The 17,538-nt window shown below is 41.8% G+C and overlaps 1 protein-coding gene across 1 annotated transcript in view; it reads left to right on the forward strand.

Moving 5' to 3' along the window:
• Mga (MAX dimerization protein MGA) overlaps nucleotides 1-17,538 on the forward strand; it is a 66,060-nt gene that overhangs the window by 13,122 nt on the left and 35,400 nt on the right. The window contains exons 6-12 of the mRNA XM_070005686.1: nucleotides 2,888-3,019; nucleotides 3,249-3,353; nucleotides 8,212-8,879; nucleotides 12,553-12,895; nucleotides 14,586-14,809; nucleotides 15,819-16,001; nucleotides 16,564-16,624. Of these exons, the coding sequence (XP_069861787.1) occupies nucleotides 2,888-3,019; nucleotides 3,249-3,353; nucleotides 8,212-8,879; nucleotides 12,553-12,895; nucleotides 14,586-14,809; nucleotides 15,819-16,001; nucleotides 16,564-16,624 (1,716 nt within the window). The remainder of the gene's footprint in view (nucleotides 1-2,887; nucleotides 3,020-3,248; nucleotides 3,354-8,211; nucleotides 8,880-12,552; nucleotides 12,896-14,585; nucleotides 14,810-15,818; nucleotides 16,002-16,563; nucleotides 16,625-17,538) is intronic.

The following is a 17,538-nucleotide window of genomic DNA, read 5'->3' on the forward strand; positions in this document are numbered from 1 at the left end:
TTGCTTGAACTCTGGGGCTGGGCACTGTCCCTCAGCTTTTCAGGCTCAAGGTCAGCACTCAACCACTTGAGCAACTGCACTACTTCCAGTTTTCTGGTGGTTAATTGGAGATAAGAGTCTCAGACTTTGCTCCCTGGGCTGGCTTTGAACTGTGATCCTCTGGTCTCAACCTCCTGAGTAGCTAGGATTATAGGCGTGAGCCACCAGTGCAAACTATTCTTTTTACTACTTATTTCTCTTTTTGTTCCTCCTTTTCACCTTCTATCCTTGATTTAATTTCTTTCAGTACCCCAATTTGCATTTTTACTTTTTTTTTTTTTTTTTTTTTTTTGTCAGTTGTGAGGTTTGAATTCTGGGCCTGAGTGCTGTCCCTCAGCTCTTCAGCTCAAGGCGAGCGCTCTACCACTTGAGCCACAGCGCCACTTCTGGTTTTCTACTGGTTTATTGGAGATAAGAGTCTCACGGACTTTCCTGCCCGGGCTGGCTTTGAATGGCGATCCTCAGATCTCAGCCTCCTGAGTAGCTAGGATTACAGGCCTGAGCCATTGGTGCCCAGCTGCATCTTTACTTTTAAAAATTATATAAAGGAGTTACCATTTAACAAATCAGCTCATAACTACAATATATCTTGATCAATATCTCTTTCCATATTCTCCATACCTCCCAACCCTACCTTTCCCTTCTCAATTTACATTATTTCCCCCTCTGTGTCTATAGTTTCCCCACCCCCTTTTTTTTGGTAGGTTGTGGGGCCTGAACTCTAGGCCTGGGCACTGTCCCTCATCTCTTCAGCTCAAGGCTAGCGCTCTACCACTTGAGCCAAAGTACCACTTTTGGCTTTTTCTGCTTATGTGGTGCTGAGGAATCAAACCCAGGGCCTCATGTATGCAAGGCAAGCACTCTACCACTGAGCTCCAGTTTTTCCTTAAAACACATCTAGCCTGCAACTGTGGCTTATTCCTATAATAGCTGTTCAGGAAGCTGAAATCTGAGGATTGCTGTTTGAAGTCAACTGTGCAGGAAAATTTGAGAGGCTCTTTATCTTCTGTTAATCAACAGTACGCCAGAAGTGGAGCTGTGGCTTACATGGTAGTGTGCCTTGACTGGTAAAAGCTAAGGGACAGCAGGCAAGTACTTAGTTCAAACCCTAGTACCACCACAAAAACAACAAGACCCATCTTGCTGGGTGCTGGTGGTTCATTCCTGTAATCTTAGCTCAGTGTCAGGTAGTTGACTGAGTCCTGGAGGATTGTTGTTTGAAGTCAGTCTGGGCAGAAAAGTCTGAGACTTTGTCACATTAACCAACAAAATGCCAGGTTGGGGTTGTGGTTCAAACGGTAGAATGCCAACACTGAGCAAGAAAGCATAAGGTGTTAGCTCTAGCTCTGTTACCAGCACAGAAACAACAACAGAACTAAAATATACAGATTGTATAGCTTATATATGAAAAAAGTATCATGGTAAGAATGTAGTATTTACTTGGGCATTCTTTTCATCCAGTATCCTCTTTCCCTTAATTTCTCATCTTTTTTAACGTTATTATTTTTCTTTGTGTTCATTTTTCTAATGGAGATTGGTTCCAACCTGTCTTTAGTAATATACTTAGATGTGTAAATAGAAGAATACTTTTATATCTCATTGTGTCACTGCATACATCTAATTTATATATTTGATGTGTCAGTGAAGAGTTAACTTAAAATTGTCCTTATATTTGCAATTGTACAAGATTATCCTTCATTATTTTGTTTAATTTCCTTTTCTTACTATAGTGATATTTGTAGTAGTTACACATCATGGTAATAATCACTCATACTCTCCCACCTCATTTATATTATGCAGCATTGTAAGCTATGGCTTAAATTTTGGTTTCTTACATCTTGTAATTTTAGATGTGCTTCTTGGAATAGGGTTATGTTTTTGACTGCTACTGATGTTTTCAAAATACTGCCGAGCTGGGAATGTGGTTTCGTGGTAGAGTGCTTGCCTAGCATGTATGAAGCCCTGGGTTCAATTCCTCAGTACCATATAAACAAAAAAACTGGAAGTTGTGCTGTGGCTCAAGTGGTAGAATGCTAGCCTTGAAGAAAAGAAGCCCAGGGACAGTGCTCAGGCCCTGAGTTCAAGCCCCAGGACTGCTCCCCCCCCAAAAAAAAAAATATTATTATAGTAGATCTTTTACCTTAGAGTTTAGGCATTACAAGCTGTCAAAGAAAAGGTTGAAAGCTGGGCTCTAATGGCCCACCTCCGTAATTGTAGCTACTCAGGAGGCTGAGTTCTGAAGATTGTGGTTCAAAGCTAGCCTGGGCCACAAAGTCTGTGAGACTTACCTGCAATTAACCACCAGGAAACCACAAGTGGAGCTATGGGTCAAAGTTGTAGAGCTTTGGGCAGAAAAGCTCAGGAGCAGCTCCCAGGCCCTGAGTTTAAGTCCTATTACCAACAAGACCAAAAAAAAAAAAATTGATTTATCAGGAATGATTGTTTAAATATTTTTTTTACTTTTGAGACAGATTGGCCTTAACTCGATCTTCAGGTTTCAGCCTCCTGAGTGGTAGGATTGTAGGCCTGTGTCACTATGTCTGGCTAAGTATAGTGCCTTACTTGCTTGCTTGCTTCTTCTCTCCCTTTCCCTCCTTCTCCCCTCTCCCTCCTCCCCTCCCCTCCCCTCCCCTCCTCTTTCCTCTCCCTCCCTTTTTTTCCCCTTCATCCCTCTCTTTCTTCTGTCCTTCTGTTACCACATACACATAATCATATATTCTCTATACTTTTCTTCCCCATTCCACTCTGCCTACATTCAGCAGGAATGGGGAGGAGGTATTATACAAATGGGTCATATCACAAGGTATGGATTGTGAAACTACCTGAAAGTGAATCTTTTTCTTTGTAGTGGGATTAAAATTGAATTCAGTGGATCCAACGATGAGCATTGATCTTAAATATTTGGGAGTACAACTACCTTTGGCTCCAGCCACTAGTTTTCCTTTTTGGAACCTTACGGGAACCAACCCTGCATCTCCTGGTAAGCATATAATGTTTGTAAAATTAAATGCCTTTTTTTTCCCTTACAAGTTAGATTAGTTGTAATGCAAATTTATTTAAAAAACTATCTTTATTGGAGATATTTTATGGTATTTTAGAGCAAATCTTTTTTTCTCTAGTAGTAAATAAATGAATACATTTTAGTCTTAGTAATAATGTGATATTACATTGGCTCGATAGAATTTTGGGTATCTGTTTTTTCTTTATAGATGCTGGCTTTCCCTTTGTGTCTAGGACAGGGAAGACCAACGACTTCACCAAGATAAAGGGATGGAGGGGCAAATTTCATGGTGCTTCTGCAAATAGAAATGAAGGTAATTGGAGTGGTTTTTGTTTTTGTTTTTTTGTTTTTGTTTTTTTTTTTTTTGGTCCGGTCGTGGGGCCTGAACTCTGGGCCTGGGCGCTGTCCCTCAGCTCTTCAGCTCAAGGCTAGTGCTCTACCACTTGAGTCACAGCGCCACTTCCGGCTTTTTTCTTTTTTGCTTATGTGGTGCTGAGGAATCGAACCCAGGGCCTCAAGCATGCAAGGCTAGCGCTCTACCACTGAGCCACCTTCCCAGCCCTTTTTTTTTTTTTTTTGGTCAGTCGTGGGAATTGAACTCTGGGCCTGGGCGCTGTCCCTCAGCTCTTCAGCTCAAGGCTAGCGCTCTACCACTTGAGCTACAGCGCCACTTCCGGTTTTCTGGTGGTTTTATTGGAGATAGGAGTCTCACGGTCTCTCCTGCCCGGGCTGGCTTTGAACCGCGATCCTCAGATCTCAGCCTCCTGAGTAGCTAGGATTACAGGCGTGAGCCACCAGCACCCGGCCCTTTTGTTTTTTTTTTTAAAGACAGGAATCTGATAGTATATCCTAGGCTGGCGTTGAACCATTGGTCTTTTTAGCCTCCAAAGTGCTGAGATTTGGGCATGTATCATTATGCCTACTTGATTTTTTTTTTCTTAACATTCTAAATATTTTCCAAAACATGTAGCCAAATTTTTTGTTTGCTTTAGCACAGTAATCCCAGCTACTTGGTAGTCAGATAAGAATAGATCATAAGGCTGGGCGCTAGTGGTTCACACCTGTAATCCTACCTCAGGAGGTTGCGATCTGAGGATTGTGGTTTGAAGCCAGCCTAGGCAGAAAAGTCCCCATGAGACTCTTATCTTCTATTAACCACTCAAAAACTAGAAGTTTGAAGCCAGCCTAGGCAGAAAAGTCCCCATGAGACTCTTATCTTCTATTAACCACTCAAAAACTAGAAGTGGTACTCTAGCTCAAAGTGGTAGAGCTCTAGCCTTGAGCAAAAGAGTTCAGGAACAGTGGCTAGGCCCTGAGTTCAAGCCCCACAAGCAACTACTACAACAACAACAAAAAGAAGAGTAGATCTCTATGGTCTTTCCTAGCAAAAAGTTAATGAGACCACCCATCAGTGGCGGTCCATTAATCAGCACAACATGGTGATATGTGCCTATGGTTCCAGCTGTGGGGGATATTATAGATAGGGGGTCACAGTCCAGGCTAGACCTGGACAAAAATGTGAGACCCTCCCTCACAAAAAATAAAAAATAAAGTTTATGTACAAGTACTGGGGATGTGGCTCAAGTGGCAGAATAGTTGCATAGCAAGTCCACAGCCTTGACTTCAAACCTGTAAACTGCCAATAAAAAGGTTTCTTACTATGTTTTATATTGAAGTGGTCATATTAATTTTTATTTTCTTTAAAAGTAAAGCCTTGGGCTTAGTTCCTAATGATGTCAGGAATCCTGAATTTTTAAAATAACACTGTCTTGTTATTCATAGAAAGGTATCATTCTCAAGCATTTATTTATTTATTCATTTGTTTATTGCCAGTCTTGAGGCTTGAACTCAGGGACTCATTCTCAAGCATTTATTTATTTGTTTGTTTGTTTATTGCCAGTCTTGAGGCTTGAACTCAGGGGCCTGTGCACTATCCCTGAGCTTCTTTTTACTCAAAGTTAGCCTTCTCCTGAGCCACATCACCACTTCCGGCTTTTTCTGTATATGTGGTACTGAGGAATCATGCATACTAGGCAAGCACTCTACCACTAAGCCACATTCCCAGCTCCTCAGGCATTATTTTCAAACTATATAATCCAGAAGCTGGGCACTGGTGGCTCACGCTTGTAATCCTAGCTACTCAGGAGGCTGAGATCTGAGGATAACAGTTCTTGCCAGCCCAGGCAGGAAACTCTGTGAGAGCTCATCTGGAGCTGAAGAGTGCAGGGAAAGCGCCCAGGCCCAGAGTTCAAGTCCCACGACCAACAAAAACAAACTATGTAACTCAGAGTTGTGTAGTACCTGGTAACATTTGCATAGAATCGTGTGTACTGCTTTTCCTTTCTTCTTTTTTTATTTTTTTGGGTCCAGTCGTGGGGCCCGAACTCTGGGCCTGGGCGCTGTCCCTCAGCTCTTCAGCTCAAGGCTAGTGCTCTACCACTTGAGCCACAGCACCACTTCCGGCTTTTTTCTTTTTCTTATGTGGTGCTGAGGAATCGAACCCAGGGCCTCATGCATACAAGGCAAGCGCTCTATCTATCACTGAGCCACCTTCTCAGCCCCTGCTTTTCCTTTCTCACTTCGTTCATTTGTTGTTTACACTAACCAGGTAAGTTTGCCACTTGTTTAAAATAATCTTTTTTTGGGGAGACTGATGGCTCATGTCTGCCACCTAGCTCTCAAGAGGCTTATATCTGAGGATTATAGTTCAAAGCCAACTGTGGCAGGAAAGCCATGAGACTTTTATCTCCAACTAATCACCAAAAAGCTGAAAATGAAGCTTTGGCTCAAGTGGTAGAGTGCTAGTCTTGAGCAGAGAAGCTCAAGGACAGTGTCCAGGCCCTGAGTTCAAGCCCAAGGATCAGCACATACAAAAAAATCTTTCTCACCTTTCAATCTTTGTACAATGTTACAACAGTGTAATGTAATGCTTGAGTCTTTACTAAAAATAAACTTTTTTCCCCTTCATTGATAATTAAATGCTAAATAAATGCCTGTGATGGCTTCAAACCTGGATCTTAAGATCTCAGCCTCCTGAGGAGCTAGGATTACAGGTGTGAGCCATCGGTGCTCAGCTTTCCATGAGACTCTTATCTCCAAGAAATTACCATGGGCTGGGAAGGTGGCTCAGTGGTAGAGCACTTGCCTTGCATGCATGAGGCCCTGGACTTGATTCCTCAGCACCACATAAGCAAAAAGAAAAAAGCCGGAAGTGGGGCTGTGGTTCAAGTGGTAGAGCACTAGCCTTGAGCTGAAATGCTGAGGGACAGTACCCAGGCCCAGAGTTCAAGCCCCATGACTGGACCCCCCCAAAAAAAAAAAATTACCAGAAAACTGGAAGTGGTGCTGTGGCTGAAATGGTAGAGCACTAGCTTTGAGCTGAAGAGCACCCAAGCCCAGAGTTCAAGCCCCATGACCAAAAAACAAAAAAAAAACAAAAGAAAACTGCTTTGCTCTTTCTATTCTCCTATCACACACACACACACACACTCACACACTCACACACTCACACACACACACACACACATTTTTTTAAAGCAGTCTCTAGGGACTCTAGCCTCTTTAATTGTCTGTTGGCATTCTATTAAAGTCTTTTAAGTCTTTTGCTTTAGTTCTGTTTTTGTTCTTATGTTTTTACTATTTGGTTTCTCTAGGTAAGGTCAAAACTTGTCAAGGGCTGATGTCTTATGTTAATTATTATTAACACTTAAACAATGCATAATGTAATTTGATAATTTTAAGATGAGTTGTAACTTTTTTTTTTTTTTTGTTGGTCGTGGGGCCTGAACTCGGCATGGGCGCTGTCCCTCAGCTCTTCAGCTCAAAGCTAGTGCTCTCCCACTTGAGCCACAGCCCCACTTCCGGCTTTTTTCTGCTTATGTCGTGCTGAGGAATTGAACCCAGGGTCTTAATGCATGCCAGGCAAGCACTCTACCACTGAGCCATCTTCCCAGCCCCAAGTTGTAATTTTTGTATGTGTGTTTGCTGATACTGGGGCTTGAGCCTAGCCTCCTATTCTTGCTTAGCTTTTTTCATTTAAAGCTGACAGTTCTCTACTACTTGAGTTACACCTCCATTTATAGCTTTTTGCTGGCTAATTAGAGATAAGAGTCTTGGACTTGTCTGCCTGGGCTAGTTTCAAATTGATTCTTGCATCTTAGCTTCCTGAGTAACAAGGATTTCAGGTATAAATAAGCCATTGATTGGCATTAGAGAATATGTTTTAATGTAATTGTTGTCTGGATTAAAGAATGAATTTTCATCTAATTAGTTTTTGGGTCCGGTCATGGGCCTGAACTCTGAGCCTGGGCGCTGCCCCTTAGCTCTTCAGCTCAAGGCTAGTGCTCTACCACTTGAGCCACAGCACCACTTCTGGCTTTTTTTTTTTTTTTTTTTTTTGCTTATGTGGTGCTGAGGAATAGAACCCAGGGCCTCAAATATGCAAGGCAAGCGCTTTACCACTGAGCCACCTTCCCATCCCCGAATTTTCATCTAATTAGTATCTGTTACTCAGTCTCTTAGTTTGTTTTTTTCTGAGAGGGTTTAGAACTTGTAATATCTTTTTTTGGTCCGTTGTTAAGCTTGAACTTGGCCTGGATGCTGTCCCTCAGCTCTTCAGTTCAAGACAAGTGCTCTACCACTTGAGCCACAGCATCACTTCTGGTTTTCTGGTGGTTTATTGGAGATAAGAGTCTCACGGTCTTTCCTCCCTGGGCTGGCTTTGAACCAAGTTCCTCAGATCTCAGCCTCCTGAGTAGCTAGGATTACAGGCGTGAGCCTCCAGTGCCTGGCAGAACTTGTAATATCTTGTAGCTTATTTTTCCTCATCTTTAGGACATCTTTTCTAGATTGCTTTATTTTGTTTTGCTGATTTTGGGGTTTACACTCAGGCGCTGAGCTTGCTTGGCTGAGGCGCTACCATCTGAGCCACACTTCCAGCATGATATTTTGCTGGTTATTTTTGGAAATGTATTCCGACTTTTCTGCCTATGTTGACTTCAAACATTGATCCTCAGGGTCTCAGCTTCTGAGTATCTCGGATTACATACGTGAACTGCCAGCATCTGGCCTTTTTTCCCCCCTAAGCCTTAAGCATGCTGGGCAAGTGCTCTTGATCACTGAGTTACATCCATAGCCCTAGATTAAAATATCTGTGTCTGCATTATTTCTAGGTGGGAATTCAGAAGGTTCACTGAAAAACCGCTCTGCTTTCTGTAGTGATAAGCTGGATGAATACTTGGAAAATGAAGGCAAGCTTATGGAAACAAGCATGGGTTTCTCCTCAAATGCCCCCACATCTCCTGTGGTTTACCAACTGCCTACCAAAAGTACCAGCTATGTACGAACACTTGATAGTGTCCTAAAGAAGCAATCTACTATTTCCCCTTCTACCTCTTACTCTTTGAAGCCTCATACTGTGTCCACTGCCTCTCGAAAGGCCAAGTCTCAAAATAGACAGGCAGCACTCAGTGGCCGAACTAAATCATCTTATAAGTCCATTTTACCCTATCCTGTTTCACCAAAGCAGAAACACTCTCATGCAGCTCCAGGAGATAAGACTACCAAAAATCTTTCAAGCACCATCTTGGATAATCAGGTGAATAACTTTGTTGTGCCAACTTTAGATGAAAATGTATTTCCAAGGCAGATTAGTTTACGACAGGCACAGCAACAGCAGCAGCAGCAACAGCAGCAACAGGGAGCCCGCCCTCCAGGCCTGTCTAAATCTCAGGTGAAGCTGATGGACCTGGAAGACTGTGCACTCTGGGAAGGAAAACCAAGGACCTATATCACTGAAGAGCGTGCTGATGTTTCCTTGACAACCCTGCTTACTGCTCAAGTAAGAAATGGGATGGTGGTTTTTGGCAGAGGATCAGGTAGTGTTTAGGATTTAATTACCTGGGTAACAACTGAGGGAAATGGTCTTCCCCATTCTTTAGTAAGTTGTCTCTCAAGTATAACTTGCTTCTGCCAGCAGATTGATATGGTAGAGTTAATCTTTTTTTTCTTTCTTTGCTGATCCTAATGCTTGAACTTTGGGCCTGAGTGCTGTCCATGAGCTTCTTTTTTTTTGGGGGGGGGGGTCTGGTCGTGGGGCCTGAACTCTGGGCCTGAGCGCTGTCCCTCAGCTCTTCAGCTCAAGGCTAGCGCTCTACCACTTGAGCCACAGCACCACCTCCGGCTTTTTTTCTTTCTGCTTATGTGGTGCTGAGGAATCGAACCCAGGGCCTCATGCATGCAAGGCAAGCGCTCTACCACTGAGCTATCTTCCCAGCCCCCCGTGAGCTTCTTTTGCTCTACCACTTGAGCCACAGCTCCACTTGCAGATTTTTCTGAGTAGTTTTTTGGAGATAAGAGTCTCACAGACTTTTCTGCCTAGGCTGGCTTTGAATCAAGATCCTCAGATCTCAGCCTCCTGAGTTTTAAGATTATAAGCTTGAGCTACTGGTGCTCAGGGAGTTGGATTTTTGGGCAACGACCTTCTGCTACATAATGGCAATTGGCCATTCTAAAAATCTCAAATTGGTGTGATCTTGTTATAAAAACTTAAATTTTATTTATTTACTTATTTATTTATTATCTATTTTTGTTGGTTGTGGGGCTTGAACTCGGCCTGGGTGCTGTCCCTGTGCTCTTCAGCTCAAGGTGAGTGCTCTACCACTTGAGCTACAGCACCGCTTCCGATTTTCTGATGGTTAATTGGAGATAAGATTCCTGAGTAGCTAAAATTACAGGTGTGAGCCACCAGTGCCTGGCTCAAAACTTATTTTTCAAGGTGCTAAATCTACACAAGTCCAAAAACTAATAAACCCATGGAGGTTTTTGATCTCTTAATAAAATTTGTTTTAAGTTGGGCAACACTAGGGTTTGAATTTTGGGTTTCATGCCTGCTCGGCAAGTGTTCTCCTACTTGAGCCATGCACTCACTCTGTGGGTTTTTTTGTTTTTGGGTCCGGTTGTGGGCCTGAACTCTGGGCCTGGGCGCTGCCCCTCAGCTCTTCAGCTTAAGGCTAGCTCTCTACCACTTGAGCCACAATGCCACTTCTGGCTTTTTTTTTTTTAGCTTCTGGGTGCTGGGGAATCAAACTCAGGGCCTCAAGCATGCAAGGCAAGCGCTTTACCACTGAGCCACCTTCCCAGCCCCCGTTCTTGTTTTGTCCAGAGCTAGCCTCAGTACCTTATTCCTCCTGTGTATTTATAGCTGAGATCACAGGCATATACTACTATGCCTGGATTATTGTTCAAAGGTGGGAACCTACTTAATTTTTGTTTTTTGTTTTTTGTTTTTTTTTGGTCCAGTCGTGGGGCCTGAACTCTGGGCCTGGGCGCTGTCCCTCACCTCTTCAGCTCAAGGCTAGAGCTCTACCACTTGAGCCACAGCGCCACTTCTGACTTTTTTCTTTTTGCTTATGTGGTGCTGAGGAATCGAACCCAGGGCCTCAGGCATGCAAGGCAAGTGCTCTACCACTGAGCCACCTTCCCAGCCCGAACCTACTTAATTGTTTGCACAACTGCCTTCAAACCAAGATCTTCCAATCTCTACCTCCTGATTATATAGGATTAATGGCATGAACCACCCCATCCAGGCATATTAAGCATTGTAAAATTATTAATGATGTACCTAAATTAGCAGTCTCTGGTACATGTGAAATGACACAGCAATGTGGTAGTAATTTTCAAGTCAAGTCATGATTTTCTGTACTGTATTTAAAAATTCCATACAGAATTCTAGAGCTGGAGATCATAAGATGTTTGGGACTTAATGTGGATTATGTCCTTCCTTTATTATTATTAATCATTAGGAGTCATCCCTTTTTTTTTCCTCTCCAAATATTTCTTTATTCAGATTAAGTGACTTCATAAATTTCACAATACTGTGTTATAGTTATACTTGGCTAAAGTCACAAATTTTGACCTTCATAATGATAATCATTATCTTTTTTAAAGCCTTGTCTTTGGGGTTCTTTCAGTCTGTATATCATTATTTTTGCCAGTCCTGGGGCTTGAACTTAGGGCCTGCCTGGGCACTATCCCTGAGCCTCTCTGTGCTCAAGCCTAGCGCTCTACCACTGGAGCGACAGCACCACTTCCAGCTTTTTCAGTGGTATTGAGGAATTGAACCCAGGGCCTCATGCATGCGAGGTAAGTCCTCTACCGCTGAGCCACCTTCCCAGCCCTCTTTGCAATTTTTACCTCTTCTGAGAAATCTCTTTTTAGCTCACTTGCCCATTTAGTTATTGGTTTGTTAGATTTGGGAGGGATTAGTTTCTTGAGCTCTCTGTATACCTGTTTTAATTCTTATCTTTTTTTGGTTACTCAAATAGATTTTTTTTTTTGGGGTCCGGTTGTGGGGCCTGAACTCTGGGCCTGGATGCTGTCCCTCAGCTTTTTAGCTCAAGGCTAGTGTTCTACCACTTGAGCCACAGTGCCACTTCCCGTTTTTTTCTTTTTGCTTATGTGGTGCTGAGGAATCGAACCCAGGGCCTCATGCATGCAAAGCAAGCACTCTAACACTGAGCCACCTTCCCAGCCCCTCAAGTAGATTTTCTATAAAGGGCTAGATAATAGATGTTTGGCATCTGCAGACTATGCATTCTGAAGTTATGCAACTGCTGTTGTACCATAGGTAATATGTAAATGAATGGGATTGTGTGTGTTCCACTGAAACTCTGAAACAGTAGGTTGCGGTTTTAGGTTTCTTTTCTTTTCTTTTTTTTTTTTTGGTCGGTCGTGGGGCTTGAACTTGGAGCCTGTGTGCTGTCCCTCAGCTCTTCAGCTCAAGGCAAGCGCTCTACCACTTGAGCTACAGCGCCACTTCCGGTTTTCTGGTGGTTTATTGGAGATAGGAGTCTCGCGGTCTCTCCTGCTTTCTGGTGGTTTATTGGAGATAGGAGTCTCGAGGTCTCTCCTGCGCGGGCTGGCTTTGAACCTGGATCCTCAGAGCTCAGCCTCCTGAGTAGCTAGGATTACAGGCATGAGCCACCAGCGCCCGGCTGGGGGTTTAGGTTTCTAAACCCCCACTGGTGCTTTCTATTGAAGAAATCCATCTCTGATATTTTTGCTCATAATTAGTAAAGAATATTACAGTGGTAATTACTCAGAGCCCTTGTTATATTTATGTTCTAACCTTTCTGTTTTTTACTCTTTTTTTTTTTTTTTTTTTGTCGGCCGTGGGGCTTGAACTCTGGGCCTGGGCGCTGTCCCTCAGCTCTTCAGCTCAAGGCGAGCGCTCTACCACTTGAGCTACAGCGCCACTTCCGGTTTTCTGGTGGTTTATTGGAGATAGGAGTCTCACGGTCTCTCCTGCCGGGGCTGGCTTTGAACCACGATCCTCAGATCTCAGCCTCCTGAGTAGCTAGGATTACAGGCGTGAGCCACCAGTGCCCAGCTTCTGTTTTTTACTCTTATATTGTTAGTACTCAAAGAGGAAGGCAGACTAATATGTGACTGTAAGTCATTGGTGGTGATAGAGGATGATTTAGTAAAATTATGACTTTCTGCTTTAATTTTAGGCATCTCTTAAAACTAAGCCTATCCACACGATCATAAGGAAACGAGCTCCTCCATGCAACAACGACTTTTGTCGTCTGGGTTGTGTATGTTCCAGTCTAGCTTTGGAGAAGCGCCAACCTGCTCATTGCCAGCGACCAGATTGCATGTTTGGCTGCACTTGTTTGAAAAGAAAAGTTGTACTTGTTAAAGGGGGATCCAAAACTAAGCATTTCCAAAGGAAGGCTTCACATCGAGATCCAGTATTTTATGATCCTCTAGAAGAGGCAAAGGAAGGAGGAGTTGGAGTTAGGGAAGAGGAAGACCAATCAAAAGAAAAGAAGAAGAGAAAAAAATTGGAATACAGTGAGTATTAAGAGTTGGTAGAAACCTGCCTAGCCAGCTTGGGGCTGAATTCAAACCCAGTACTGAAGACGGGAAAAGAAGTATGAATTACCATAAAAAAATTATATAAACATCTCAGTGGAAATTATTTCTTTCTTTGTGTCATGGCTTTTGTTCACATTTGCTCTACCACTTGAACCACTTTCCACTTCCAGCCATGTTTTTGGGTTAATTGAACATATGATTATGTGGTTTTGGGGCTGGGAATATGGTTTAGAGTGCTTGCTTAGCATGCATGAAGCCCTGGGTTCAGTTCTTCAGTACTACATACACAGAAAAAGCCAGAAGTGGTGCTGTGGGTCAAGTGGTAGAGTGCTAGCCTTGAGCAAAAGAAGCTTAGGGACAGTGCCCAGGCCCTGAATTCAAGCAAAAAAAAAAAAAAAAAAAGGAAAAAAAAGATTATGTGGTTTTGTTAGCTCTGTCTGCCTGAGCTGGCGCCAACAGTAATCTGTAGTTCCCAGCCTCTGAATACTAAGATTGTAGGTGTGAGCCACTGATGCCTGACATCAGTGGAAATTTTTAAACAGCTGACAAAACCTATTCCTGGTAAAAATTCTGGGCATACTAGAAATAGAAAGGAGCTTCCTCAATCTGATAGAGAATCTGTGACACACTTTACAATTGGGTGTGGGTGTTCTTCATCGAAAGATTGGAAGTGAGGAAGAATAGGTGCTTTCACTACTTAGATTTAACATTACACTGAAGAGTTGGATGCAGTAACACTTCTGTAGTCCAACACACTAAAGGCTGAGCCTCAGTTGTGAACAGTCTCAGTAACATTGCCAGACAGACACTGTCGCAAAAGAACAAATACACATGCATGCACATTCACAGGTTCAAGCCAATGAATACTAAGGTATGAGAAAAGGTATCTAGATTGGAAAGGATAAAGTAAAACTGGCTTTATTCATAGATAGAAAAATCCTAAAAATCTTTTAAAAAAAGTTAGTGGGACTATACATTAGTTGATGAGGTTGCAAGACACATCATACAATATAAACAAGTGAACAGCTGGAAAATGAATAAAAATAGCATTTAAAATAACATCTATGGAAGTAGAAATGTACTTCTAGTGGTAGAGTACCACCCAGCCTTAAGCAAAAAAGCCAAGCAAGAGGGTAGACTTGAGTTCAAGTTTTACTATTGGAGTGTACTTGTGTGTGTGCACACATGATTCGCACACAGACACACACAGTAAGACATTGAAAAATTTTACGTTTGACAGAAGATGCATAAGACACACACACACACACACACACACACACACACACACACACACACACACACACACACACACACACACACACACACACACACACACACACACACACACACACACACACACACACACACACACACACACACACACACACACACACACACACACGGTTTTTCTACACACGGTTTTATTCCTAGCTATGTTTTTTCTAGTGAATCATACGATCAGGTTGATAGGTTTTGAACAAATTTTTGGTTAATAGGTAAATAAATGAAGATACATGAGGACAACTTAGAGGATTTTTAGGGATCATCTGTCTGATTTCTGGAAGTTACAGCCTTTTGTGAGGCAGCATACTTTGTTTTGGCATTGCTTCATTGCTGAACATCTGTTGCCAAAAGCACCTTAAAATTCTTAACCTTTTTTGTTAAGCTATATGTGAAACAGAGCCTGAGCGGCCTGTTCGACATTACCCATTGTGGGTGAAAGTAGAAGGTGAAGTTGATCCAGAGCCGGTTTATATCCCAACGCCTTCTGTCATCGAGCCTATGAAACCATTATTGATGCCTCAGCCAGAAGTACTGCCTGCTGTGAAGGGCAAACTGCTCACTGGAATTAAACCTACTCGGGCATACATTCCCAAACCCAATCCTGTGGTAAGCCTGTAGTTTCCTTTTTTTTAAAATTACAAGTTCCAAAGGTAATTTATAAAGATGATTAATTTCAATCAGTTTTCAGTTGATATTCTGGAACAATTTTTTTTTCAGGTAGTATGTCCATAAGATACCTTCTTTACTGGTTTAATCATTTTAGTTGCTGGCTCATAAAAAGTATCACAAAAGTACAGGTGAGGCTGGGAAAGTGGCTTAGTGGGAGAGTGCTTGCCTAGCATTCATGAAGCCGTGGGTTTGATTCCTCAGTACCACATACACAGAAAAAGCTGGAAGTGGTGCTATGGCTCAAGGGTAGAGTGCTAGCCTTGAGCAAAAGCAGCTCAGGGACAGTGCCTAGGTCTTGAGTTCAAGCCCCAGGACGGGCAAAAAAAAAAAAAAAAAAAGGTACATGTGAGTAACATTAGTTAACTCTTTGTAAAGCTCACAGGGATTTTTTAAAAAAAATATGACTTCCAAAATGTTTTAAAGATAGTTATTAGTGCTGTTAGAATATTGATATATAGCGCATATTATTTACAGAAAAGCAAAAGCTTCTAAAAGGATATTGTTATATACAATAATAGCAGTAAAGTTGAAGATTTAAAGTAACTGGACACTCTATGATGTGTCAGGACAGATAGTAACTCTAAAGATCCTCTACTATGGTACCTACAACTATGTACCAGTGCTTGCCTAAAATTGTTGCTGTCTTTGATAAAGTATAGAAAATAAAAGCAACTACTTAAATGATGATTATTAACTAAAAAACTTCTTAACGCAATTATGAAAATTATGTGCTTTGGTATGATCTGAAATTTCTTGAAAATTAAATCCTTTCTGATCACCAAAAGATTCAGTATATAGCAACTGTACTTGCATTATTTAATTTTAGAGCTGGCAATAAAAAATTTCCACTATTGTTCTGGAACAAAGATTGAAGCGTCCTTCTTCATTTGGAGCCTTAAACCATTCTTCACTATTGTTATGAAATGTTATTGTATGAAACTTACAGATACGGGAAGAGGACAAAGACCCAGTCTATTTATACTTTGAAAGTATGATGACTTGTGCCCGAGTTCGAGTATATGAACGAAAAAAAGAGGAACAGAGACAACCATCCCCATCCCTATCCCCATCTCCATCATTTCATCAACAGAGTTCGTACCAGTCTAGTCCTGAGAACCATAGCACAAAGGTGAATTACTTATTACATAATTAGCCTTTTAACTTCCAGTTCCCTATTGCTGGTATTAGAATTTGCTCTGCTATCAGAAGAATTAGTTTTCCTTAGGTTTACATGACATGTAAATCAATCTTACTTCTCTGCATATCTACTCCAGTGATCTGTCCCTCAGTGTTACTAGATATTTTATATGTATTTTTTGGCCCTGGAGTAATAAACATCAAGCAAATACATCTGGATTTAAATTATCTGTAATTACTACAATTTCCATCTTCATGGGTGAGTTTTGTCAATAACTAAAGCTTTTCCTCCTAAACATCAATTATTCTTCCTTCTGTGTTAGACTATATCATTGTACATTGTAAATTATTTTCTTAATGATTCAGAAAGTATTAAAAAGTTGGTGCACAAGACTTTTTTTTCCTCTGGGTTGTATAACATGATAGTCATCCTCTGAGTATAGATGTAAAATTGTGATTACATAATCTTATAATCCTATTTCTGTGATGCTTGTGTCTTACTATCTATAGATATTGCATGTGTTGAAGTATTTCTCTGTTTATCCTCTCCTCAGGAACCTGATTCTGAACAGCAGCCCATATGTGACTTGGAGGATGAATCTGATAAATCACAAGGTCAGAATGAAAATTAAATTTTGTCATTTGTTAATAATTAATGTAGATCTGGATTATTTCATGGCAGAAACCCCAATCTACCAATCCAGGATATGCCACCTATCCCGCTCGTTTTCCAACTTTGCCAAAAATTTAGATAAGTAAGCCTTTCCCCACTGTGTTAGTTTACCACTCACTTTTTTTATTTTTTGTCCTGAGGCTTGAACTCTGGGCCTGAGCACTGTCCCTGAGCTCTTCAGCTCAAGGCAAATGTTCTACCACTTGAGCCACAGCACCACTTCTGGTTTTATAGTGGTTAATTGGAGATAAGGGTCTCATGGACTTTCCTGCCTGGGCTGACTTTGAACCACGATTCTCAGATCTCAGCTTCCTGAGCAGCTAGGATTACAGGTGTGAGCCACTGGTGCCCAGCACTGTCTCTTATTGATTGATTGCTGGTTGTGGGGCCTGAACTCTGGGCTGGGGCACTATTCCTTAGCTCTACAGCTTAAGGCTAGTGCCCTACCGCTTGAGCCACAGCGCCACTTCTGGCTTTTTTCTGCTTATGTGGTGCTATTGAACCCAGGGCCTCATGCATGCAGGGCCAGCACTCTTCCACTGAGCCACCTTCTCAGCCCTGTCTCTTACGTTTTGTCTCTTATTTTCACATTTCAATTCAACCGAATGAATCACCAGTAACCTACACCAAATGTAATAGTGATGGTCTTTAGGGCAGTGTGAAGTGGACTGATTTCCTTTTTTTATGAGAGAGTTTGGTCAGCTGGATAAGAAAAGAATTGTCTTATTCTGTGAGAGCTTGTTTTTTCTTTTTCTTTTTTTTTTTTTTTTTGGACTCCTAAATTAGGAATGTTAAACTTACTAAATTAAATGGGAATTTGACTGAGCAACTGTTGGATTTCAAAGTCCAGGATAAA

Source organism: Dipodomys merriami, unplaced genomic scaffold (assembly GCF_024711535.1).
Source record: "Dipodomys merriami isolate MVZ:Mamm:240054 unplaced genomic scaffold, mDipMer1.0.p SCAF_69, whole genome shotgun sequence".
Classification (NCBI taxonomy): Eukaryota; Metazoa; Chordata; class Mammalia; order Rodentia; family Heteromyidae; genus Dipodomys; species Dipodomys merriami.